A 25,437-nucleotide genomic window follows, 5' to 3' on the forward strand; every position below is an offset into this window, starting at 1 on the left:
TCTCTTTTATTGGTCAACATGAACAAACTGGAATTTTCCAACAGTTTTCCCACTTCACTTATGCACATCTGTGCTGGTTGGGAATAACACTGCTGAATGGCCACTGAGGTCCAGACCTGTGCGCTTTCCACAGCCCAGCAGTGACCCATGGCCAGGGCTCCCAGAGTCAGCGCTGCGCTGTCCACAGGGATAGGGCCAGAGTCACAGAGTCACGCACGCGGGAGTCACGCATGCCGGAGTCACAGAGTCACGCACGTGGGAGTCACGCACGCTGGAGTCACGCATGCCGGAGTCACAGAGTCACGCACGCGGGAGTCACGCACGCTGGAGTCACGCACGCGGGAGTCATGCACGCGGGAGTCACGCACGCTGGAGTCACGCACGCCGCTTACTCCTGCATGTTCGCCACATTCTCCGTGGCTCCTGCGGGGTCCTCTTTATGCAGCATGAAGTGTCCCTGCACCTGAGCGGCGCTGAGCTCTGAGTGCACAGCGAGAGCGCTCTGTGCAAACCGCGCCGCCTCCCCCGCTGCCGCGCTGGGGTAGAACCGCTGGAACATCTGCGCCAGCTGCCAGGGGGTGCAGTGCCCCACGTACTGCTTCACATCCACCCGGCCCGGCCGGATCAGCGCCGGGTCCAGCCTGCCAGGACAAGCAGAACATCAAGGTTCGGACGCGAGTCCTAATGGCTGGGTACACTGCAGCCCCCTCCCAAAAAACACCCTGCACCAGCTACCCCTGCGAGGCACTGATCACAGTGTAACCCACATGGGAAGCAGAGAGCAGTTTTCACATGTTAACAGACATGCAGAATGGAAGCAAATGCCTAAATATCAGATCTGACTGTTATTACCACTGGCAGTGTGGATTACAGCATTGCATTCACTTACACAGTGATTTACAGCATTATAGTTTCTGCATGTTTATGGACCTGCATGTTTAGCGGTATCCTGTCAGCTACAGGCCGCCCTCGGGAACAGCGGTTACAGAGTGCGGTGTTCTCTGAGCGGTGTTCTCTGAGCGGTGTTCTTCTGCGGACGCACCTGTCTATGAAGTTGGTTGTCATGAAGACGATTCTGGCTTCTGAGGAAGCGACTCCATCCAGGGCATTGAGCAGTCCGCTGAAGGTCAGCCTCCCCATGCCCTGATAGGCCAACGGGTCTGAGAGCAGAGACACACAGCGCTCAAAGCGGCTGCGCTGCAGTGTTACACTAACATGGCTTACAAAGAGAGAGGTATCAGTTTTACAGCGACATTTATTCCTCCAGAAGCAGCTACCGTACTCTGTCCCATCACCCCATCCCAGTGGAACACCCCCCTCCCCCCGGGTGTCGTACTCTCGGTGGGCAGCAGCTCCCGGCTGACGAAGGCTGCATCCACGTCCTCCAGCAGCACGATGCTCTGCTGTGGGGCCACGCTCAGCAGGTGGTTCAGCCGGTCGTCTGACAGGCTACGGTCGCTCAGGCTCATCAGGCAGATACTGTAACCCAGCTCCCCGGCCAGCGCTGTTCTGCAACACACACACACACACACACACCCACACACGCGCGCGCACGCGCACACACACACACACACACACACACAAACACACACACAAACACACACACACACGCGCGCGCGCGCACACACACATGCATACATACACACACACACACACACACACACACATGCGCGCACATACATACATACACACCCACACACGCGCGCGCGCACGCACACATACATACATACATACACACATGCGCACGCACACACACACGCACACACGCATACACGTGCGCACACACACACACATGGACACACGCACAGACACACATACATGCACGTACATGCACACGCACAGACACACACACACGGACGTACATGGACAAGCACAGACACACACATCAGGGGAAAACACACATCTCGTTTAACAGTTTTACTGCTGGAAAACATCATGCTTATTTAGATGTTGTCTGGACTGATTATACTGATTACACAGTATAATCAGCACAGAAAACACCTCTGAGAAACTGGTTTTGATTAAAATGCAAGTATCAGGCTCACTGGGAATACTTATGCTGAGTACACAACCTACTTCAACCTACCGTTGTTAGAGGTCAAAGTATTACGGTGAACAGACAGGTACTATACAAAAATGCAATCACATAAATCCTCCTCCCACTCTGTGACCCATATTAATGGAATCGAGTCTTCGGTTATTGGATCACTGGTGCCACTGTTTTCCAGTTCATCTTGGAATGAAGCTGTAAGAACTCAGGGAAGAGGCCTGCAGACTTCAGTCACTCACATGAAGCTGCTCTTTCCACAGCCTGGAGGTCCATAGAGCAGGTAGCCTCTTCTGTAGGGAATCCCTGCATGATAAAAGGTGTAACACCATCAGGCACAGTGGTGAAGGAACAGGGGCTTTCAGTACTTACAGTGCTCGGGCCATTACCACAGGCTCTGTACCTCTGTCTGTGTACCACTTCGGGTGGTCAATAAATTCCTTCACATCGTCCACTATCCTCTCAGCCACACCAACATCCAGCACCACTGAACTCAGGGGTCGCCGTCGCCGTGGGAACCCAAAAGGCCTCCATTCTGCACCCATGGCTGTGTACATCACCGTCCTGCCCTCCTCCTGCTTCAGGGCCAGCTCCCTCGCTGCCACACACACAGACACGGGGCAAAGGGGCCCCGGACCTTATGCTCACAACTCAAGAAATAGGCTGATAAAGGTCACTCACCACAAACAGAAAACAATTTCAATTAGAAACAGAATCCATGGAAATGTCAGTTACAACAGATGAATTTAGAATTAACTGTGTGGACAAAAGCATCTTCACAACACTAAACTTATAATGCGTGAAGCGGCCTACGTACGTACACAGCCTACGTTGCAGTATTACAGTGTACAGGGCAGTGAGAGTTTCACTGGCTCTACCTTCCTGCAGGATGCTGAAGAAGACTTCACGGTTCCTCCCCAGAGCCGTGAACGTCACTGACTCCCAGGGCGTCCCCGTGTGGAGGTCAACCATCTGCTTCTCCCTCGTTCTCTCCACTCGAATCCACTTGCGTTTGTACCTGCATTAAAAAGGGTCGACACATTCTCTAAGCACAAGTCGGTGTGGGAAATTTATGCCAATTATCTAAAATAAGTGAATGATTTTTTTTCTGTAGTTGAGGCGGGTAGTTCGCTCTCACCAGATGATGTGGTTTCCGGGACTGGGGTGAAAGTCGAACTGCGTGTGGACACGGCCGCTCTCGTGCTGCAGGTAGGACGTCTCCACGCTCAGGTGCTGCGTGTGCCGCGCATGTTTGGTGATCCAGCTGAGCAGCCAGTGATAGCTCTTATCCCGGCTGGGAACCTCCAGCGTGATCATGTAATGCCGGCGGAAGAAAATCATGCCAACCTGAGCCCCCTTCCTGGCTAAAGCAAGCGCCGTACCCACACCAACCAGCCCAAAGCCTGCCCCAAAATAGGGGTTGTCCTTCAGAGCCCCCAGGAAATCTGAAAGGGGCATGGCTATCTTGACAATTCCAAAACGCTGTTAGAAGCTTTAGCTATTCCCAACTACTCATGGATCAAAATCACAAATTGACACTAAACGATTGGGGACAGGACCGAGGAGTGGGAAAATCTTTGATCGGTTGTCTCGGGCAAAAAGCACACAGACTTAAACGACAACCTTGTACCACAGCAAGCAAAAACGAAGCAGCCAAATCAACAGCAGTGTTTTACAATCGACCAATTTAGAGTATGTACCTAAGATATTCCCAATGACAGGCTAGAGGTATCCTTCAATGAAGTTATCATTGAAGCCTGCTAGCAACCCAGTTTTCTAGAATTGGCATACGCGATACTCGCCAGCTAGTTACTTAAATAAAAATGTATACACGACATGACTTGATGACAACCATAAACATGTAGCTCACCTATTAGCTATACCACTTTGGTGAAATGTACACCTAGCTGGCTAGCTACATTGATGTCAAGTCATGTCTACATGTCTATGTAACACGCTTGGCTACGATTAGAATTTATACCGTTGAAAAGTAGCAACATAGTTAACCAACGTTGTTTAATCAGACATCCAACCAAAGCATCCCATGTCAGAAGCAGACTGGGTCACTTGCACCAAATGATATTCCAGCCGAGATCACATGGCGACCTCTAGTGCCTTCCGCTGTCCTTCGAATAAATGTGTCCGTCGAGGGAAATGAGCTTAACAGTAGTGGTTTATATAGTTCCTGCCTTTAAATGAAATTAACAAAAAAGCATTTAATACGACGGTATTACATTAATCATACAGCCAAAATACAAACATCTCAGTAATTGTAACATATTAACATGTTTCACTTTATGTAGCTAGCAAGACATTTTTGCAGAGACGCTTTGAGGAAGATCACGCTGTTTCTTCCCCAACCAAAATAAACAGAAATGGCGGCTTATATGAAGCGGTGAGATGATTTGAGTGACAATAATTTAAACCTGTTATCTGACGTTGCTATATCTGCACTGGAGTTTTACCTGTCTATGACTAAGTTCTACGTGAAGTTTTAAAGAAAATAACCCACAGGGGAAACTATTTCACTGTAATCGCTGTCCTAGTGAAGCAGCTAAAATGCGCTGTTTTTCAGAAACAAAACGTTTGGAAAGCTCACGCAGGAGGTCTCGGTTTGTTTTGGGTTTGAAGTGCAGTGTTAGTGTGTTGCAGACTTTGAGGCCTAACCGCATGATCATAATATGATCATAATGACTTAAACATGATGATGATGTTAGATAGCCAAGATATTAAACACATTTAGCTTGTTAGCATTCCTAGTGTCGTTACTATGTGCCGTCTTGATTGCTGTTTAGTTCTAGCAGTAAAATGCAGTTGTTTGTCTTGTGAATGTAAATGTTTTCCTTACCATTTTAGTGACTTTGTGAAGCAGTTATTAAGAAGCAGGTAATAGCTCCAGGAGGAGTAGCAGTTATCGATTTTGGCGGCGAACGGCGACATCCACACAGCGATGGACAGCGACTCGGTGTCAGCGGATTACAGCATCTCCACTGAAATATTGGAGAAAATTGTGAGCAGTGACACAATCGGTAATAACAAAATTATACTACCATTGTCTGTGATACTTGAGTTAAAAATCCCGTTATAAGATAGTGAATGTAAATCTGAATGTTACAACTAATGATTGAAAACTGCATTTTAGCAGTGAAATTTAGGATGTTTCACGTCATGATAAGTGATGCATAATTTATCCTCAACAGAAACAGCGAATGAGTCAGTGGAGACTGAAGGATTGTACCACTGTGGGAAGTGCGGGCAGAATTTTCCAGACAGCAACATCTTTTCCTCCCATACTTGCCGTGTGTCACCCTCTGCCTCCTGCATCCCCCGTGTTTTGGCATCAGAGGGCCACAGAGAAAAGGGCGACTCTGACGTTTATAAATGTCCCCGATGCGATGAGGTCTTCCAGCTACCAAGCACCTTGAAGAGACACTTCCGAACCCATCCAGTGGAGCCCAAACGGCCGGTCCTGTGTTCTGAGCCGGGTTGCCAGTTCAGGAGCGAGGACCTGCAGGTATACCAGAAACACCTGCGTAGGGAGCACCACCTGCAGCTCGTCCCCTGCGCCTTCCGCTCCTGCTGCCTGGCCTTCCGCTCAGAGGAGGAGATGGAGAGGCACCGTCGCAACCACCTCCCCTTCCACTGTGCCCACTGCCACTACGTCACAGCCAACGCCAAGCAATTCAGTGCCCACTGTCGCAGCCACGCCCACCCCGGCGCTGGAGAGGAGAGTAAGATAGCCCGCCCACTTCCTTTCCTGTACCTGCGGAATGTGTCTGCATTTAGTCTGTAATCTGCAGTGTGGTTTATAGTACAGCTGATGTTTGGTGATTGTTCTGACTGCTCCTCTGGTTCAGGGAGGGAAGCTGATGGTACAGGGGAGACGGAGGCGCGGTCCAGAGGAGCAGAACACAGCAGGCGGTCTGTAGCAGGGACGCGCAGAAGACGCCAAACCCACACCCCTCAAACGACCCCCTCAGAGTCTCAGGACGAGGAGGAGCAGCACAGCAGCAAGAAAGCCAGAAAGGAGAAGCAGAGGGAGGAGGCAGCAGCCAGTACAGATCTAAAGGACCATCTCTCCAAATGTATTTCCTCATCAATTCCGTGTTTCTCCTGCATCACCCCAGTATTACCATTACATTACATTCATTTAGCAGGCACTCTTATCCAGAGCGACTTCCAGCATAAGAGAGCAGAAGTGTATCTGTTCCAGCTGAATGAGTAACAGTGACAGGCCAGGCTAACACTCCCAGAGCAGTGAGTGTGAGCATCACTCTGTTCAAGCCCTACCAAAAGTTACCTTGTGCTAACCGGACTAGACAGCCTAGAAAACTACAGGGAATCACATACAGACACTACCGTATATCATACAGTCACTAGGTCACAGAATCCAAAACACAGTTCCATGGAAGCATTGTGTGTAATATAAGCCTGTTTTTGCTGCAGGTCACGTGGCAGAGGGCACGGAGCACCTGTACCGCACACACATCTGCCCCGAGTGCCGGCGCTGCTTTAAGAAGCGCACCCACCTGCTGGAGCACCTGCACCTGCACTTCCCCGACCCCGGTCTGCAGTGCCCCCGCTGCCAGCACTACTTCACCAGCAAGAGCAAGCTGCGCATCCACATGCTGCGCGAAGCAGGCAGCAAGCTGCACCAGTGTCATCTGTGCAGCTACTGCGCCGTGGAGCGCAACTCCCTGCGCCGACACCTGGCCAGCATCCACGGCGAGCAGGTGCAGGACAACTTCTACTCCGACGTCTACCCCTGTCCCACCTGCGGGAAGAGCTTCCGGCTCAGCCAGGCCCTCAAGGCCCATATGAAGTCCCACCACACCTCCCCGGCCGGCCAGCCCTTGGGATGCTTCCAGGAGGGCTGCCCGTTTCAGAGCACCAACAAGAAGGAGCTCCAGAGACACGCAATGGACGCCCACGGGGTGAAGGCTGTGGAGTGCCGACACCACGCCTGCAGCGTATACTTTGGCAGCCAGGAGGCGATGGAGGTGCACTACCGCACACACCTGGCCTTCCACTGCTCGCAGTGCGACTTCTCCAGCTCCAACAAGAGCAGCTTTCAGAGGCACAAGCGGCAGGGTCACCCCGGCTCCGAGGAGCTGCGCTGCGGCTTCTGCCCGTTCACCTCCTTCAACCCCGTGGAGTTTGAGGAGCACGTCGGCCGCCTGCACGCCAACGAGAAGATCCACCGCTGCCCCCAGTGCAGCTTCGTCACCGCGCACAAGCGCGTCCTCGGCCGCCACATGCTGCTGCACACGGGTCTGTGAAAACGCTCAGGAGAAATTCTCCTCTGAATGAGTAATAAAAAGGCCTTTCATTACAGAAAGCCTGATTTCCCTCAGAACGTGTCTGACGTGTTTTTTGTATTGATGATTTCCCAGGTGAGAAGCCCCATAAGTGTAAGCTGTGCAGCTTCAGGTGCAGGGATGAGACCTACCTCTCCAAACACATGCTGACACACTCTGACGACAAGAACCACATGTGCTCCGAATGCGGATATGTCACCAAGTGGAAGCACTACCTGAACGTGCACATGCGCAAACATGCAGGTGACCTCAGGTAGGCTTCCTCCTCTTTTCCGTGCGGGGGTGTAGGAGCTGGTGTGTGTCGATGTGATTTGGAGGGATGTGTGTCTGTGGGTTTAGATAACGCAGCGTGACTCTTTCCCTCAGGTACCAGTGTACGCAGTGCTCGTACCGCTGCCACCGAGCTGACCAGCTGAGCAGTCACAAGCTGCGGCACCAGGAGAAGTCGCTGATGTGCGAGGTGTGCGCCTTCTCCTGCAAGCGCAAGTACGAGCTGCGCAAACACATGCAGCTGAAGCACTCTGAGGGAGGCGGCCATCAGCTGCCCGTCTTCCAGTGCAAGTACTGCACCTACCACACGCAGTACCGGCAGGCCCTGCACAACCACGAGAACTGCAAGCACACGCGGCACCGACAGTTCTGCTGTGCCCTCTGCTCCTACAGCTCCTTCAGCAGCACCAGCCTCTTCCTGCACAAGAGGAAGGTGCACGGCTACGTTCCCGGGGACAAAGAGTGGCTGCACAACTACGCACAGAAAGAGCGGGAGAACAGCGCTGTGATGATGACACAGAGCTTCTGCCAGGCGCCTCCCCCAGAAAGAGCCCGCACCCCTGAGGGGGTGTCCCACCACCCCGCCGAAACCTCACAGAGCGCCAAGGGCGCTGGCTGTGGTCTCAGCTCTGCCTCTGCAAGCCGAGATCCAGGCAGCCAGGTAACGCCCGCTGAAGCAGCCACAGAGGAGGCGTCTGTGGAGAGTGTGGAAAAACAGTGTGGTTCTGACCTTGTGAGCCAGGAGGTGTCTGAGGAGAGTGTGGAAAAACAGTGTGGTTCTGACCTTGTGAGCCAGGAGGCGTCGCTTACTGAGGTTCCAACAAATCACAAAACCTCTGTGCCAGAGGAATGTTGTACTTTGGTTTTGACCCCCATGACAAATATATTATGCGCTGGTTCAGTCTGCATGCAAAATGAGCCAGAAAATGAGGGACAGACAACTTCAGGGAGACCGAGTGTTGGCTCCAGATTACTTCCTGGTGAAAGAGTGAGGCCAGGACAGCTCTCTCAACGCGTGAGCGATGCAGGGGAGGATGGTGCGTCGGCAGGAGACTGCGCAGAACTGAGCGATGAAGAGGGTGTGACGAAGGAAACGGCCAGCAAAAGCAGGCTACAGGCAGAGGCACAGGGGACCGACGGGACGGCCAGAGAGGAGGGAAACGAGACCGAGGAAGCCTCTCGGCCGGAGTCTCTCCTGAAGGCCCTGAAGAAGCAGGACAGGGAGCAGGCCGAGGCTCTGGTCCTGGAGGGGCGGGTGCAGGTGCTGGTTGTTCAGACGAAAGCGTGCCTGTACCGCTGTGACCGCTGCTCCTATGTGACGCGGAAGCAGGCGTCTCTGAGCCAGCACTGCAAGTCATCCTGCAGGGCCAGGCGGGTACCACTCCGGTGCCAGGACTGCGGTGCCGAGTTCAAACAGCAGCGAGGCCTGGACACCCACCAGCGCAGGAAATGCCCCGTCCTCCTGAGGAAGAGCAGGAGGTTCCCCTCCCTCCCTGCCGTCAGCTCAGCCACGGATACGCCAGCGAATCAAGGAGAAGCCGTCACTGAAAATAACCAATCAGAGTCCATCTCTAAATCTAACAGTACCGGTGAGCCGGCAGCTGAGAAGATGCCAAGCTGTTCGCCCCTGGGCCGCACCATCACCGCGGAGAAACAACGTGAGTCAAGTGTTCCGGAACATCAGACGGTCAAAGAAAATGCAACAGCAGTGAAGAACAGCCAAACTAATTCAGTACAAACTAGCGAGCCAGGTCGTGCAGCAGAGACCTCCACAGCGGGAGACACACACAGCTACGTAACACAGGATGGCAAATTCAGATGCAGTAAGTGCTCCTTTTCATCCTGCAGGCTCACTACTATAGAACGGCACTGCTCAGCGTGCACAAGGCTGACCTCCCGAAGACAGGCCGGCCAGAGGTCACAGCAGCACACGAGGACTGCAGAACCAGAGGAGGAGGATGAAAGTGATGAAGACTTTGGGGATGAGGATGAAAGTGAGGATGATGCAAATGAAACAGTAGAGCCAAAAAAGCCTGTGGGCCGTTTTTCCTGCCACAGCTGTCCGTTTGTTTGCCACCAGAAGAGGGCGCTGCTGAGCCATCAGAAGCGGGGCTGTCTGCGGCTGGGGGAGGTGCAGTGCCAGTTCTGCGCCTTCGTGGCCAAATCGCAGGACGCTCTGCAGCACCACGTGGCGGTTCACGGCAAGAAGAGGCCTGTGTCTGCGCCCCAGGGGGCGAAGACGCGCCTTCGGTGCGAGCTCTGTCCGTTCACCTGCAAGCAGGCGCGCTGCCTGGCGCATCACGTCGCCCTGAAGCACGAGGGGGCGAAGCCGCACTCCTGCCGCTTCTGCGGCTTCAGCACCAAGCGGCGCTATCGGCTGGAGGCACACGAGTCTCTGCACACGGGCGTGGGCCGGCACTGCTGCGAGCTGTGCGCTCAGACCTTCGGCACCACCTCCAAGCTGCGGCTACACCGCCAGCGCGTGCACGACCGCCGGCCCTCCCACTTCTGCTCGCTCTGCGACTACAGCGGCTACAGCCGCAACGACGTCAGCCGCCACACCCTCAGCTGCCACACGGGGGCGCTCAGCCACGCCTGCTCGCTGTGCAGCGCCCGCTTCAGCTCGGACACCGCCCTGAAGCAGCACTGCCTTCGGAAGCACCAGGACCCCCCCTGCCTGCCCTGCCCCAGCTGCCCCTTCTCCTGCCGCAGCCGGGCCTCCCTCAGGGCCCACCAGCAGCTGCAGCACCCTCAGCTGGACTGCCCCACCTGCCACGCCGCGTTCCAGAGCCGGGAGAGCCTGGAGGAGCACCGCCGCTCCCACCTCGCCCATAAGTGCCCGGTGTGCCCCTTCGCCGCCCGCGAGAGGCAGGCTCTGGCCCAGCACCTCCTGGAGGAGCACGAGGAGGGCGGCAGCGAGGAGCGGCCGCTGAAGTGTGCCGCGTGCGGCTTCTCCTGCCGCTTCCAGCTGGTGTTCGAGCAGCACGTCCGTTCCCACGGCGGCGCCCGTCTCTACAGGTGCACTGACTGCCAGTACTCCACGCGCAACCGGCAGAAGATCACCTGGCACATCCGCATCCACACCGGCGAGAAGCCGTACCGCTGTGACAGGTGCAGCTACACCTGTGCCGACCCCTCCCGCCTCAAGGTCAGGCAGCTCCCGCTTTTTGGCTAACAGTGTAGGAAGAACAGGTCAGGGTCATGTATGCAGGAAAAGTGGGTAAAACCGCTTTTCCTTGTCAGGATATTTAATTCTGTATACTTATATGCATACATGTGGGCAGCAGTGTGGAGCAGTGGTAAGGAGCAGGGCTCGTAGCTAAAAGATTGCTGGTTCAATTCCCCACTGGGGCACTGTTGCTGTGCCCTTGTGCAAAGCCCATAACCCATATCTGCTGCAGTAAATATCCAGCTGTATAAGTGGATAAAATTGTCACTCTGTCTAAATGGCAATAATATAATGCAATATACACAATATATTAAGTTGCTGTAAAATTGTTCCCTAGAGTCAGCCTTTTGGCAAGTGAATTCTTTGTGAATCATGCTGAATTATGAATTATGCCATTCTTCAGTATCACATGCGGATTCATCAGGAGGAGCGCAAGTATCTCTGCCCTGAGTGCGGCTACAAGTGCAAGTGGGTGAACCAGCTGAAGTACCACATGACCAAGCACACAGGTACGAGCAGCTCGGCCCTGTCAGCGTGGGGTTCCTCTCAGCCTCACGTGCACCTCACCGTGTGGGCGTGTCTCTCTCTGCAGGAGCGAAGCCGTACGCGTGCGAGGAGTGTGAGTACCGCACCAACCGCGCCGACGCCCTGCGCGTTCACCGCGAGACGCGGCACCGGGACGCGCGCTCCTTCATCTGCGAGAAGTGCGGGAAGGCCTTCAAAACGCGCTTCCTGCTGAAGACGCACCAGCGCAAGCACAGCGAGGAGCGGCCGTTCGTGTGCCGCCTGTGCGGCCGGGCCTTCCGCTGGCCCGCGGGCCTCCGGCACCACTTCCTCACCCACACCCAGCAGCAGCCCTTCCACTGCCTGCTCTGCTCCTACCGCGCCAAGCAGAGGTTCCAGGTGATCAAGCACCTGCAGCGCCACCACCCCGAGCAGCCCGCCGAGCAGGGCGTCGGCCGGGACCCCGGCCCCCACACAGTGTCCCTGCAGGAGGCCCGCCTGGGGGGGGCGGGGGAGGCACAGCCGGGGGGGGAGCAGGAGGTGCAGGAGATCCAGCAGGAGGCAGGAGAGACTGCTTAGGCAGATGCGTAGTGAAATTTCCCTGCTCTGTCATTAACAGGGGTGTAAGTCATGGACACATGGAATATTTTATCAGGTTTCAGACAGGTTTTATGTGGCACCGTCTTAGCAGATAACAAGGTGATTTCATGGTGGTTGAACATGATGCAATAAGTTTTGTAAATAGTTGTAAATACGTAAATACCACATGCCTCTTGTTAGAGGACGGCCTGGTTGCAGCGGTGTGAGCAGTGAGAGCAGACCCCGCCCACTCCACAGGGAAAGCACCAATGGCATCTAACACCATCTGACAAAAGGACCCCTAAGCGTCTCCTCTGTTGAAGATGCAGTTACTTGCAGGCAAAGATCACATACCTCAAGTTAACAGAGTTGACTGGAATCATCAGGCAGGCTTTTGCTCATTTCTCCAGATAAAAAAGAGTTTCAAAGTTCTGACGCCGCTTCAGGTGTGTGGAACATGCTCTGTAATGCTCACTATGCTCTGCTCTGTTAATGCTGCTGTTCCCCACGTAAACATTTAGTGGTTGTTAGGCTTATTTTATCAGGCCTTTATGAGGCTTCATGTTTAATGGTAGCTGTAACGTGTGACGGGTTTGGCCGTAATGTGCGGAATCACAGACTGAGTGGCTCCGGCTGCCGGATTGGCTCAGGCAGTGAGGTGCTGGTCTCGAGTGCAGGCTGAGCTCAGGCCGGGTCTTATCTCCCAGCAGCAGCCAGGAGCCCCTCACAGCAGAACACACAGGCCTCAGCTGGGGGCTGCCTCTCTCACCACTCTCGGGCACCCTGCAGTCTGTCAGCGGCTCACACAGCATCACTGCAGCAGAACTGCAGTTGGCTCTCACTTCACTGGGCGCTGTGTGACTTATATTGTGAAAAATAGCCGTTGGCTGCATGCAGTTGTGTGGGAGATTGCATTTGTTTGGCTGCAGTGCTGCACCAGTGCAGACGCTGCGGTGGAGGAGCCGCATGCACAGCTGCTGATGCAAGCAGGGCCGCATCCTTTCACATGCAGAACTGCAGCCCACTCAACAGCGAGACTCGCCAAGCTTTCATCTCCTAAGCTCTTTCATAAAAGCTGTTTCAAGTGTTGGGAAATATTTAGAATGTTCCATGAAACTCAAAATAAACATGTCTTTCCTAATGCTTATGTATGGTGTAAGAAATGTTCAACTGTTTGGAAATTCTCAGCAAAATCATCTTACTTTGAAAAAAAGGATGTGTCATTTTAGCGTAGTGCACTTTTAATGGAGTTGTGCAATAATGGACAAAATGTGCGTAATTTATTAAAGAATATATAAAATATTATTGAGGAAACATGCCTGAAACACATACATTGTAACAATAAAAACTTCATTCATGAGAAATCTTCCTTAACCTTTCTATATTTTCTGATTACCAGTTGGCTTGAGATCCTTTGAGGAACAGCAGATAAAATTCCTAAAGCTAATTTTTAGCATGTTGGGCCACACTGACTACACCTGGAGTTTATTCTGATGTGAGAAAAATAAATTATTTTGAAAATCACATTTATTTTTTGATGTGCATCACATAAATAAATTATAGATAATTACATACGTACAGACGAACCAAACCCAAGATAGTCCATCTAAACGAATATTACAAAAAAGGGTTATAGGATGTAATAAAATACAGTAAGTTATACATAATATTCTATAGGAGCAAATAAAAGTATAAAAATATAATCCTAAGAAAACCAACAAAGTTGTCTACACATTTTATATAAAATAATGATAATCAGATGACACAGTTAAGAATGTTTTACATGAGGTTCATGAAATTCAATATTGATTTAATACTTGGGGCATTGATGGTCACTCTGAGTTATAAGATGACGATTAAAAAAATTTTCAATGGGAATTAAGTGACTGTTGGTAACAGGTTGAATACCAGTTCTACCCCTCTGAGAGTCTCCGGGAGGGGCGCTGTGATGGAGGTTTTGTTTCTGATTTGAACCCAACTGGTGCGGGACCAGCCTCAGGAGCTGCTGAACGTGTGACCCGGGTGTACTTCAGTAATATCAATCCTAAATGTTTGGTGTCTGTTTTTTTGGCTTATGCTGTAAGTATGACTATGTATCATGTTATATTCACTGTCACCTCATGTCCTTATCTTAGCCAGTAGTGGCACAATAAATAATATTCTTCATGCATGTCTAACTCTACACTAAAATTGCAGCAGTGTTGTCTTTCTGAATGTCTGATGTGAAATGTTTGCAGATAGTGCTGCTCTGTAGTATTATAGGCAAAGCAGTCCATAAAGGTTTTTGTGGCAACACACCAGACCCCTGAATTCTCACAGTAAGTACTGCATGTTTTTAGCTACTAAATGAAAGGAAAAATTTAAAGCACACAAGCAGCTATTACCTCTCCAAGCATGTTGACATCTACAATGATGTCTTTGGCGCACTAACATTTTACAGTATTTAAAAGACACTTAGAAGAAAGCTGAGATTTTCACCATATTAAATAGCAGGGTATGTAGAGGAAGTGTCCTTTGCATAGTTAATCCAGTGTTTGAGTTTTGCTGGGGCATGGGTGTACATCACTTTTCACCAACGGAGAGTACGGACTTCCTCACTTGCTTCCTAGCTGATGCTGATTTTGAATGTTTCAGAAAAATGGCAGCAACTTTTTTCTCCTTTGGAAGTTGAAATATGACTTCACCAGTCAGTGAAGTGGACACCACATGCTGGTTGATTTTCAGCCCGTTTTGTCCTCACAGGAAGTCTTTGGGACATTTTTTTCCTCGCAAAACTCACAGCTAAAGAGTTTCCTGTACGTTAGAAAAGTCAGACTAGCTATGCTGTTTAGCATACTCCTTTTTTCACTTTTGTATTTGAATAAGAGCTAAGACTTAACATGGTTCTGCTTAAATAAACAGACTCCAGCCCTTGCTAGCACAAAGCTTCATGCAGGGCACACAGACTGTGATACAGAGTGTGTGACACAGCGGTGTGTGTGAGGTGCAATGTGTGTGATGCAGCAGTGTGTGACGGTGCAGTGTGTGTGATGGTGCAGTGTGTGACGGTGCAGTGTGTGACGGTGCAGTGTGTGATGGTGCAGCGTGTAACGGTCGCAGTGTGTGTAACGGTGCAGTGTGTGTGACGGTGCAGTGTGTGTAACAGTGCAGTGTGTGTGACGGTGCAGTGTGTGTGACTGTGCAGTGTGTAACGGTGCAGTGTGTGATGATGCAGTGTGTAACGGTGCAGTGTGTGACAGTGCAGTGTGTAACGGTGCAGTGTGTGACGGTGCAGTGTGTGTAACGGTGCAGTGTGTGACAGTGCAGTGTGTGATGCTGTAGCGTTAGCGTCAGCGCTGAGTCTGGAGGAGACGAGCGGGTATTCGCTCCATGAGGACGCCGCCGGCCGCCTTACGCCAGCTCACTGATCCTAATGTGCACAAACAGAGAGGCAGGAGGGATGCTGGTGCCGTCCTTAGACAGCAGGTGGATGTGACGATATCCTGGAGAGGAAAGAACACTTCATCTGTAAGAAGCTCTCTGGCCAAAGAGTTACAATTTCTCTGTGTAACGTAATCTTTTCAATCTAGTCTTACAAGATGTTTTTTACTTAATACTTGTGATAAAATGGCTTGCATCATAGACAAATTTTCAAGTTTTTTAAGTTTTTGCATCAGACCTAATCCTGCAAAGAATGTGATTTGCTCAAAAACACAGGAGTCTCACCTTGCTGGATACATGAGAATGGCAAGGTGTACTGGCCAACAAAGTCGTTCTTGGATGTCTTGTCGTAATCCTCAACGACAAAGCGTACCAGTGCCAGCTCAGGAACATGGATGTTGAACTGCAGATTGTCGTACCACACGGGGTTAAACCCTGTACAGGAGACATCGGGAAGCGGTTTTTATATTACACCCTCGCTGATGGTCGGGTCACTGGCTCCGGGAATGTCGGTCCTCACCGTTGTTGTCGATGTATCTGGTCTCCTGCTTGGCCTGGTCCGCTGGCACTCCGTGGATCTCCACCCTCACCAAGGGGTCCACGATTGAGCCTTCCTTGATATTCACTTTCGGAAGCTGTTGCCCGCTGATAACCTGCACACGCATGCACACATGTAGCACAGGTAGCACAGGCTTGTCCTTATAACCTACACAACCAGTGACAGACACAGCAGCTGCATGTAATCACCAGCCTTCCATGTAAAATTTTTGTCTTCTAAAAAACAGGATTATCAAGCATGATCTAACACAAGCTGGCATGAAAAAATGCACATTTTGTAAGCCACCTTGTCCATTTATTTACAAAACAAAACACCATACATCTGAAACAGAAACCATTGTTGAAGAGGCTATGTACCGCAAAGATAGGTCAATGGAAATGCATCTCATGACATTCAGAGTGTTCTGGGACTCGGCTACATGTCCAGAGTGTTCTAGAACTCTGCTGTATATGCTGAGTACCTGGATGGCCAGGCTGACTGGGTGGTACCCATCGCAGTTCTGAGGGCTCTCTGGGTCAAATCTCCTCTCAGGGCTCCTCATGAATTCAGGTTTTAGGACGTAGCCACAGCGCCCATTCTGACTGAACATCCCATCGTTCAGGTCCATCTCCATGCCTGCTGTCTGGAAGTTCAGAGCAACTGGAACCCAGAGAGAGGAGTCAGTGTGACACACCGTGAGCTCCTGCCCTCTGCAAACGCAAACACCCCTCACCTATTTGGCATCCCGCGTTCCACATGTCCTGCGGATTGAAGTTGGAAGAGTCTGTTCTCAGGCCGCTGGGGTACACTCGGGTGAGCTGCCTGGCATTGTGTTGCACAAACTCTGCCCCTAGTGGTCAAATACACAAACAGACACCAACATGGCTAGAGTGAGAGGGACAGCAACTTTGTGCACCACTAACGCTTACTTTTACTCTTCTTTTCCTCAGGGTTTTGAAACCCTGCTGCTTCTTTGCAGCGGTGTTGAGACAGAGGCCATATTGTTGGTGCTGTTTTTGCCCGCACGCACCTGCCTCCCTCATGTGCTTCCGCGCTTTGGACTCTGTGAAGGAGGAGATCTCGTAGAACTTGGAGTGGATGCGCGAGTGCTTGAAGCTGCTGAAGCGGACGCTCTTACAGTACACCACGCAGTCTGAGAGCTCCTTCGACAAGCGCTGCTTCGATTTCTGCAGGCGAGTAAAAGAAGGTGTATCGTTTAGCTTTTGAGATGGCCTGTGCGCAGGTGGAGTCATTGTGTTGCTGAGCAACGCTGATGAGCCAATTGGTCACACCTGTGCCATCCTGTTTAAAGAGAAGCAAGTCCTGCCTGCACAGAGAGAGACACAGAGATGGCTGTCGTTTTTTCTCCCCAGTTCATGGCCTTCATTTTTTGTGTTTTGGCTTCTGTCTAGCATAGTGGAGATAGAAAGCGTAGGCTAGGAAGTGGTCCGGAAGACACTGTTTTATGAACGGGAGAAAGGGAAGAGTTCACACGACATTTAGACCAGCCTAGCCTAGCTCTCACGTCTTGGGCTTCCAACTCAGGGAAGCCTGTATGTTTGTACCCTTATTTATCAGTCTGTTGAAGAAATTTCCCTGTTTGTTGTCTACTGGCCACATGACTCATTTGCCATTTTTGTGATGGCTTCTTATGTTGGGCCCATAGCTGGGGCATAACATAAATTTGGGGGTCGTCCAGGAAGTTTAGAGGGTTATAAACTAACATATTTGCAGCAGATGGCAGCATTCATAACAGTAATTACTGATTTAGCATTGAAATGCCATCTGAATTACTTCATCAACATTTGAGCCATTACCAGGAACTGATGTAAAATCCTCATCCTTTATCGGTGTACATAGGTACACTAGCACACTAAGTGTCAGGCTTTCAGGTAGAAGGACCCAGGCGCAGACCGGGATGACAAACCAGGCGTTTATTGAAGGATATCCAAAAGCGTAGTACAGAACAGTCCGAGTCAAAACCAGAGAATCCATGAGCAGAAAATCCAAAACACGGCAAGGGACAAAATCCGACGAGACAGGCAGAGAGTCAAAAAAAAACCCCAGAGCAAGCAAACAACAAACAGGCGGGACCGAAACAGACAGACACACTGTGACGAACTGGCAAAGAAACAGAGCATATAGAGGGGTATAAATACACAGACTGATGATGAAACAACAGGGACCAGGTGTGCAGGATGGGCCTCAGGTGGTGGGTGTGGCAGCAGGGCAGATAGGCGGGACAGGAGGTGGGGCGATGGCTGAAAACAAAAACAAAAGCACATGCACGCAAGAAAAAAAAAAAACAAATGATACACCCACACAGACAGACCGGAAGACAAAAAATGACACAAGCAGGACATCACGTGGAAGGACTGACACAAGTCAAGAGTGGCTATTATAGGAAGAAGGTGGACATTATTATGACAAGCACTGGGATCAGTGAAAACCGTCTGTTGTAGCACCTGATGGAGTAAACGATAGCTTATCATGATGCTGATCTCACCAAGGCTCGGCGGCTCCAGTGGCAGTGAGGCTGGAGACATCCAAACTAATTAGCAATGTTCCCTGAGCACCCAGCAGACACCTGCCTCTGCGCGAAAGTTAATCCGCAGCCACTGTACACAGACAGGGACTCCGAGCCACTGTCTGTGGGCAGACAGCCACCTTCAGAGTCAGTTACACCTGGGCTGAGGTATCATTTAGCTGCATTCTGGATCATTCCCTTCCCTCAGATGGTTGTACTGATAAAACAGTGTCAGGACTCCCTCAGATCACACAACACCACATGTTAACAATATATAAACTTTGTTATCTTGATTTCAGATTTCTAAGTGTCAGCTTTAGCTGATGGACAGTTGTGACACATTGCGGTATATACTTCCTGCCAAAGGAGTGCTCTGTGGAAAGGCACAGCACCTGCATGTCAATTCAGCTTTTAATGGCAGTTCATAAAATGGGCATTTATTCTCAGATGGAAAAGTGAGTCCATAAAAGGAGAGGATGCAATGTATACCCCACAGAGGTGATCCCTGACTGCAGTTACCAGAGTTCACAGGATTAAGTGTCTCTGACGAGGGAGCCCCCCTCCCCCCCCCCCCCCCCCCCCGCACTGGCACAGAGAGAGCGGAAAATCGGCACAGAGACGTTCGCCTGCCCTCACCCCCAGCTCACACTGTGCTTGAGGGGATCGCATTCTCAGGACCCCCCCCCCCAGCCCTGCGCACATTGAACTGTCATGACAGACATGAGAGTTTCTGCGGTTCTCCCGCAATGGGTGAAACGGCAGAGGCCTCAATGAGAGGCTTCTCTCCCTGCACCAGCAGCTCTGCCTGCAACTAAACTGAGACCCCTGAGAGAGGCAGCCTCCGAGTAGCCACAGAACAGTGTGCAGTATAGAACAAAACGTCTGGAAATTAAGGTCCACATTCAGCATTATTACCACACATTCTAATTAAATTTGTAGATCGTGCAGGAAAATAATTGCGGTTTAGCATGGAAAATCTTAAGCTGGGTGGAAATTTCCATGGAAAAGGCGAGTAACAATGTAAGCACACCAGAAGATTTGGGTAGATAGGAGCTGTATTGTTAGGCGTGAAATAAATATGCATGAGCTCTCAGCGTTTAATGACACAGACATCACACAGCTGGACTTTGGAGCAGGCTGAGAGAATTTAGGCCCCTCACCTTCCCCCTGCGGTGCTGGCTGGGGGAGGTTTTTCCCCTGTGGGGGAGGTTTTGTCCCTGTGGGGGAGGTTTTGCCCCTCACCTTGGCCCTGCGGTGCAGACTGTCGCTCCGCAGGTTCTCCTCGTCGATGTCGGCCGCCTCGTCCGAGTCGCTGACCTCGCCCATCAGCGGCTCCTCCGCCACGCCGTTCAGACTGGCCTCCAGGCTGCCGATCTTCTTCCCCTTCAACAGAACCTTCCCTCTCAGCTCCTTCCACAGCACACGGAGAACACAGATCATCACCAGCCATTCAGCAAAGAAGAGCTCTTAATACCGTCAGTACTCTTACTCAGTATAAACTACCACAAAACAAACTGAAGTGCTGAGTTATACTGCTAAAGCTACATATGAGCAATCTTGTTGATTTTAGTGGCTCTTTACATGGTTGGTTACTATTAAATTACCATGTTGTTAAACCTGTGTTTGCTGTTAAAACAGTGTCAGCACTCTAGCATTATGAGGTGCATGAAATAGCTGACCATAAATCAAAGTTTTTGAATTGTTTCTGCAAAAACCTACAGCATGCACCCCATTTTTCATAAATGTGAACATAATCATAATAGTACAAAATGAGAAATTAAAAAAATGTCAGTCATCACCTCTGAAACTCTGATGATGAACAGGTTCAGAAAGACCTGACTGAGTGTTTCAATAATTCAGAACATCCGTGCTGCATACACAGATCATATAGCCATCGGGCCAAACAGGCGAGAGAGACTGAGGGTGGTGTGCAGGGTCACTCCGTTCTCAGAGGAGAGGGTCGAACTCTCCCGAGAGGGTGGGGGCAGAGGGAGCTCTGCCATGTGGCCAGCGTCCCTGAGAGGAGAAGTGGAGCAGAAAGATGGCCTCACCTCGGGAGAGGGCAGCCCGTTGGGAACTTTGCCATCCAGCGTGGTTTTCAGCAGCTTATCTCCCAGAATTTGGTTGAGGTGTTGGGCCATGGCTCGCTGTTGCTCAACACTGCAGTGGTTTTCAATGGACAGGATGACTGGGTACTGTGATACCTGGGAGGGGGAGGGAGGTGCTGAATAATTAAAGGGAAGCATTATCGCTGGGGAAAGGCTACACCTGCCATACACCAGTGGGTTCCGCTCAGGCAGACAGGAGCACGGGGTCGCAGGGACCCTATCGCATTGCAGACTGCGACACGCAGTCTGCAATGACGTAATATTTTCAGATACATTGTGGATCTCTTGAGAAATGTGAAACTCTAATGCTGGCCAGCTGTGTCTCTGCTGGTCCCCACCTTGAAGGCATAGTTTCCCACCGCAGTGATGACGTCTCTGAAGAGGATCTTGGAGGTGAAGGTGTGGCCATGGTACACGATGGGCTCCCCGTTTGGGCCGTCCCAGCAGTCCACCTCCACGCAGCGACACCCCCTCTTCAGCGCGCTGCGGGACACAGAGGACACCCCGCTGCTGAGGACTTACGCTTTGCAATGAGATCGCTCACGTGACCGCAGGGAATTAAGTGCTTCTGTGAATCTAAGGACTCATGTCAATGGCAAAGGGCTCATTACGTAACGAAGCATGTGAGTCCTGTTCAAAGTGGAAACTCTCAGGACTTAGATTTCATGAATTATGAATGGCCCAGCTATCTAAAAGGAGTATGAGGATGGGACAGAATCTTAACATGTAACATGCACATAAAGCCTTTTAATAGGCATTAGTATTTACACTTCAAGTCCAACTCACTTTTTGTCTAAAACATAGCTGTTTTTTTCTCTCTCTCTACATATATATATAAATATATATATAAATTATATTTCAATAAATGATATTAACATTTTCAATATACATCTTCACACATGTAGTGAAGCGTACAGATATTATGATTGTACAATACAATCAATCCTCATGCTTTGTGCTGTAACATAACTTGATAAGCTCTGTAGGAGCTGTGAGAGCGGCACTGTACCGGATGTATCCCTCCACGCTGCTCTGGCCACGCAGCTGGTCCTCCAGCAGGTAGGTGTTGTGGGAGGAGGAGATGAAGTAGTGGCACAGGGGCTGGCTCATGTCCTGGTAGATGTCCTGCTGGTAGGGGTTGAAGATGGAGCCCTCAGGTGAGCCCAGGTACATCAGGAAGCCGTCTATGGACATGGCATGGAGCATCTTGGCTGCAAAGCAGATGAGAAAGACACCAGTGTATCTGTCAGACATGCTGCTGCGTTGGCTGCTTTGCACTCCGCAGCAGCTGAGTCTGCGTCTGAGCGCTGCCTCCAGCGCAGGTGTGCAGCGCACCTGCGCCCGATGGCTCGTAGCGCTCGATGAGCTCCAGTGCGCGCTGCTCGCTCCTGTCCCCCGCCAGCTGCTCCTCTCGCAGGAACTCCTCCAGGTCACGGTGCGTCAGCTTCTGGCCGTCGGCGGAGTAGTCCTGGAACACCCTGAGCACATCCTCCCGCTGCGTCAGCATCTTGTAGAAGAGCACGAACTCATCATCCTCCAGCGTGCCCGACTGCGACTTATCTGCCATCTGAGAGCCAGGGAGGAAATGCAGCTTCAGTTCCAGTGTTTTTTTTTTTTACCAAAAATCAGCGATAATCTCTTAAAAATTCATCTGTCTGTGTGTGAGTTTGTGTGTGTTTGACATGCCTTACCTAGGAGGTATGCAGAGTGTTTTCCTATTGCTATTTAATTGATGCTGCTATTGAAGCAATCATGCATAATACATCAGTATAGACTGTTGGTTACTTAAAATGCACCGAGGCACTGAAATTTTAATAACCTGTTCATCTTTGGTTAATTGTTGAATGCCTCTTGTGCAACACATATACATCATACTGAAAATGTAATAGGCAGGAGAGTTTAATGTAATACACAGGATAGAATGGTGTAATATGCAGGATAGTATGGTGCTATGCAGGATAGTATGGTGTTATACACAGTGTAATGCAATCATTGCTATCCCATAATCCCACCGTAAAGAGGCGGAGGGCGTGGTGCTCGTTCATGTCCACATTCATCATTTTCAGCAGGTCTCGAACCTCCTTGAAGTTCATGCGGCCGTCCCTGTTTTTATCGGCCTTTTTAAACCAATCACAGATCCACCTGCAGGCAGGGTGACTTCAGGAAAACACACGGGGAATGGCGCAGAATTTGCGCAGCGTGATCGGATTCTGCGTGTGAGGCCGCAGTGCGACACAGCAAGCCACACTAGCAAAGATAATCTTGCGGTTGCTCATTCCTTGTTAATCAGCCTTTCATGTAAGCTAGTCACTGACAATATTTATTTTCAGTGACTTATTTTTTATTTTATCAAGAGGAAGAAAGATGCTTTTACATTTTACCAGCGAGGTAAAGAAATGCTGTGATAGAGGAGTATAGATTACAGGTTACAGCCGGATGCTGATATAGGTTACACTTTTTGACTCATACTGATGTGACAGACGTCCCTGCGAGTGTGAAGGATACTGGTCCAGCCTCTCGCTCTCCCCCATGTTCTCCAGGTTCTCGATCAGCTTGCGCATGCCTTTGATCCAGGACTGAGCCTCCTCCGCAGACTCCGCTACCAGGTCCAGGTTGCCACGGCGGCCGCGGAACACCAGGGTGAAGCAGCGGTCGGGAGGGAACTCATCGGCGATGCTGAGCAGCACCTCGGACTGATGGCCCTCTCGCACCGCCTCCACGTCACTCACCGAGACTGCGGAGGAACGAGGAGTTACGCCCTGTATATCTCACTCTATAACTGCAACAATCAACCTCCAAACACGGGGCCAGGATATAAAGCATGAGTCTGCTCTACAGCTCAAAATCATTACAAATTATTAAAGGCGCTTTCAATCTCATTGATGATATTGTTAGGGAGCTGAGGTCACCCACCTCTTTCTTGTTAATGTTGAATAGAGAGATCAGTGATTTAGACACTAGGCCTTTCAGAAGGCACTGCTGTACAAGCACAGTGGACTTTCCCATACTTACAGGTGAAGTAGACCCTCCCCCCACTCACATGTGGAGTAACCCCCTCATTCTCACATGTGGAGTAACCCCCCAATACTCACATGTGGAGTAGCCCCCCAATACTCACATGTGGAGTGGGCCTTCCCAGCCTTCTTGGACTTGTACCAGATGGTCATGCAGTCATCCTGAAGCTTGAAGTAGCGCTGCTTCTTCCAGGTGCGAGACTTGACCTTCCTCATCACTGTCCCTATGAACATGGACTGCAGGTGGTCATCCCCCTGGATACCTGGGTTGGGGGTGGTGAAAACGCAGGTTTGTGCTGTTTGGACACCTGTTCTGACCTTGACCTAAACTTCAGAATATTGTAAATGCTTTCAATATGGAAAACCACTGCTGTAAGTCATTTTAATTCACTCTAATTCAGGTAATTCATTTCTTAGGAAAGACAATAGCTGGTGGATTAAAAGTGAAGTATGCATAGAAAGTAGGCCATCTCCGTTTGTTCATCATGTTAAGTGCTTAAAAAATTGGGTCACAATTTCATTTTAATAATGTAAACCAGAATGACTTACACAGCCTGCTTCGGGTTGAAGCCATTTGTTTCCTTGTCACACTTCTGACATCTACTGACAAAAAAGAAATATGAATGAAAAAAGTTAAGAAAACATTGTTTTAAGTAATTCCTTGAGCAAAGTATGCCTGCTTGCAAAGGAGACAGAAAATTGTTAGGAAGTGAAAGGTTTAATGTGCGAGGTGAGACAGAAACTGCATTCAGCTGAGACAGCGGGACATTGCGCAGCACTCGTCTTTACATTTAGTCTGTAGCTTCTGTTTAACAAGCATTTCTCGATGGTTGAGCTTTGAGCTGACTACTGTGAATTTTAGAGATAGAGCTTTTCATCAGTGCCTAATAATGAGAAGCTTTTTTGCGATTTATCTGAGTAAGAGCATGACATATTATATTAACTTCGCTCACTGAAATAAATTCAGACTTTGCCCATTCTCTCCCTACTGTACACACTGATCTGTCCAACCTTTCATGGAACTCATGTAAAATCGTATAAGTTTCTGCTTCTGAAAGTGCTTGCTTGCGGAAACCGGCGATCGGACCAGCGCCTGTGTAGCAAACACACACTGCTTTCAGCTGCAGAATTTCACCTTCACAGGAACTGCAACCATCAAAGACAGGAGAGAGGAGGCTGCCTACAGTAAACAGGAGAAACACAATGACCACAGCAACAGTAACTATTTATCTTTGGGCGACACTATATTTAAGCTGAACTATTCCGTCTTCCTGTGAGTGTAAGGCACCATGCTGTCTGTCTGAAGGCAATGGAGTTTGCCCATAAATCAGCCGCTTATTTTGTTCCTGTAACTGGCTTAGGGTCAGATGAGTGACAGCCAGAGGCTTGGGCATGTTTTCAGGCCTTTGCTTTGTTGATTAGTTCAGGCTCACTGGACTGCAGTCACCAGGGTCTCCTAAACCCGGACACCATGAGGACACAGACTGCACTTTTTCTCCCGCTGTCAGCAGCTTCTTTGTCTGAGGCAGTTCTGCGCTAATCCGGAGCTCATTGAATCTGAGCTGAGGGGAAGGTCGTGACCTCCACTCCCACAGAGTGGCCTGCAGATGAGTGGGCCACAGAGGCTGGTCTCTGCTGCCTCCTGTGTTTTATTCTTCCTCCAGCTCTGTGCTCCTCTTCTCCTCTCTCCTCTCTCTAACATCAACAGTGACTACTTTAACTAAAATAATAAAGTATATCAATTAGCTCCTCAGTTGGCAACTGAGCAAGCAGACTAGCTCAGAAAGCTAACATTAGCCAATAATCTCTGAGGAACTACGTCAGCTAACGTTCTTTGAAACTATTCACACCATGGAACTATAACCAGACACTTTCTAAGTAAGGAATAAACCACTCCTGGCAGTGCAGTTCTATTGGCTTCACCGCGGGGCCGCATCACACCA

At 50.3% G+C, this 25,437-nt stretch overlaps 3 protein-coding genes across 4 annotated transcripts; 1 reads left to right on the forward strand and 2 right to left on the reverse strand.

Moving 5' to 3' along the window:
- Positions 1-340: 340 nt before the first annotated feature.
- On the reverse strand, positions 341-4,933 carry LOC118785789 (mitochondrial chaperone BCS1). 2 transcript variants are annotated; one of them, XM_036540725.1, is made up of 8 exons: positions 4,896-4,933; positions 3,186-3,349; positions 2,926-3,065; positions 2,451-2,645; positions 2,290-2,353; positions 1,337-1,509; positions 1,043-1,160; positions 341-641 (listed from the first exon to the last, which is right to left on the reverse strand). In XM_036540725.1, exons 1-8 carry the CDS (start codon positions 4,896-4,898, stop codon positions 389-391), a joined length of 1,110 nt encoding a protein of 369 aa, XP_036396618.1. In that variant the 5' UTR covers positions 4,899-4,933; the 3' UTR covers positions 341-388. The 2 variants fall into 2 exon arrangements, with proteins under 2 accessions (XP_036396618.1, XP_036396617.1); XM_036540724.1 differs by lacking the exon at positions 4,896-4,933 and having other exon boundaries at positions 3,186-3,888.
- A 41-nt stretch (positions 4,934-4,974) lies between these two features.
- znf142 (zinc finger protein 142) lies at positions 4,975-11,887 on the forward strand. The gene is made up of 8 exons (XM_036540026.1): positions 4,975-5,076; positions 5,248-5,778; positions 5,905-6,132; positions 6,494-7,318; positions 7,441-7,618; positions 7,732-10,783; positions 11,208-11,313; positions 11,397-11,887. Exons 1-8 carry the CDS (start codon positions 4,998-5,000, stop codon positions 11,885-11,887), a joined length of 5,490 nt encoding a protein of 1,829 aa, XP_036395919.1. The 5' UTR covers positions 4,975-4,997.
- Positions 11,888-15,277: 3,390 nt separating this feature from the next.
- LOC118785788 (1-phosphatidylinositol 4,5-bisphosphate phosphodiesterase delta-4-like) lies at positions 15,278-24,068 on the reverse strand. Its single transcript, XM_036540723.1, has 15 exons — positions 24,044-24,068; positions 23,599-23,757; positions 22,986-23,214; positions 22,493-22,622; positions 21,816-22,047; positions 21,490-21,691; positions 20,819-20,963; positions 20,424-20,576; positions 19,615-19,782; positions 16,876-17,032; positions 16,579-16,695; positions 16,327-16,505; positions 15,828-15,960; positions 15,593-15,742; positions 15,278-15,369 (listed from the first exon to the last, which is right to left on the reverse strand). The coding sequence occupies exons 1-15, from the start codon at positions 24,066-24,068 to the stop codon at positions 15,278-15,280; spliced, it is 2,271 nt and encodes a 756-aa protein (XP_036396616.1).
- Positions 24,069-25,437: the final 1,369 nt, after the last annotated feature.

The sequence above is a fragment of the Megalops cyprinoides genome, chromosome 11, assembly GCF_013368585.1.
Source record: "Megalops cyprinoides isolate fMegCyp1 chromosome 11, fMegCyp1.pri, whole genome shotgun sequence".
In the NCBI taxonomy this organism is placed as follows: Eukaryota; Metazoa; Chordata; class Actinopteri; order Elopiformes; family Megalopidae; genus Megalops; species Megalops cyprinoides.

Bases quoted from the DNA above. Each gene is read 5' to 3' on its own strand.
- LOC118785789 (XM_036540724.1), bottom strand. From the start codon at position 3,505: ATGCCCCTTTCAGATTTCCTGGGGGCTCTGAAGGACAACCCCTATTTT. The intron at 2,354-2,450 runs GTACAGAGCCTG...TTTATCATGCAG, and splicing joins GAAGTGGTACACAGACAGAG to GGATTCCCTACAGAAGAGGC. The intron at 1,161-1,336 runs GTACGACACCCG...CTCTGCTCTCAG, and splicing joins GGAGCTGCTGCCCACCGAGA to ACCCGTTGGCCTATCAGGGC.
- znf142 (XM_036540026.1), top strand. From the start codon at position 4,998: ATGGACAGCGACTCGGTGTCAGCGGATTACAGCATCTCCACTGAAATA. The intron at 6,133-6,493 runs GTATTTCCTCAT...TTTTTGCTGCAG, and splicing joins AAAGGACCATCTCTCCAAAT to GTCACGTGGCAGAGGGCACG. The intron at 7,619-7,731 runs GTAGGCTTCCTC...TCTTTCCCTCAG, and splicing joins AAACATGCAGGTGACCTCAG to GTACCAGTGTACGCAGTGCT.
- LOC118785788 (XM_036540723.1), bottom strand. From the start codon at position 24,068: ATGGCTTCAACCCGAAGCAGGCTGT. The intron at 23,758-24,043 runs GTAAGTCATTCT...CCCCCAACCCAG, and splicing joins TTCAACCCGAAGCAGGCTGT to GTATCCAGGGGGATGACCAC. The intron at 16,506-16,578 runs GTGAGGGGTGTT...TCTGGGTTCCAG, and splicing joins GAACGCGGGATGCCAAATAG to TTGCTCTGAACTTCCAGACA.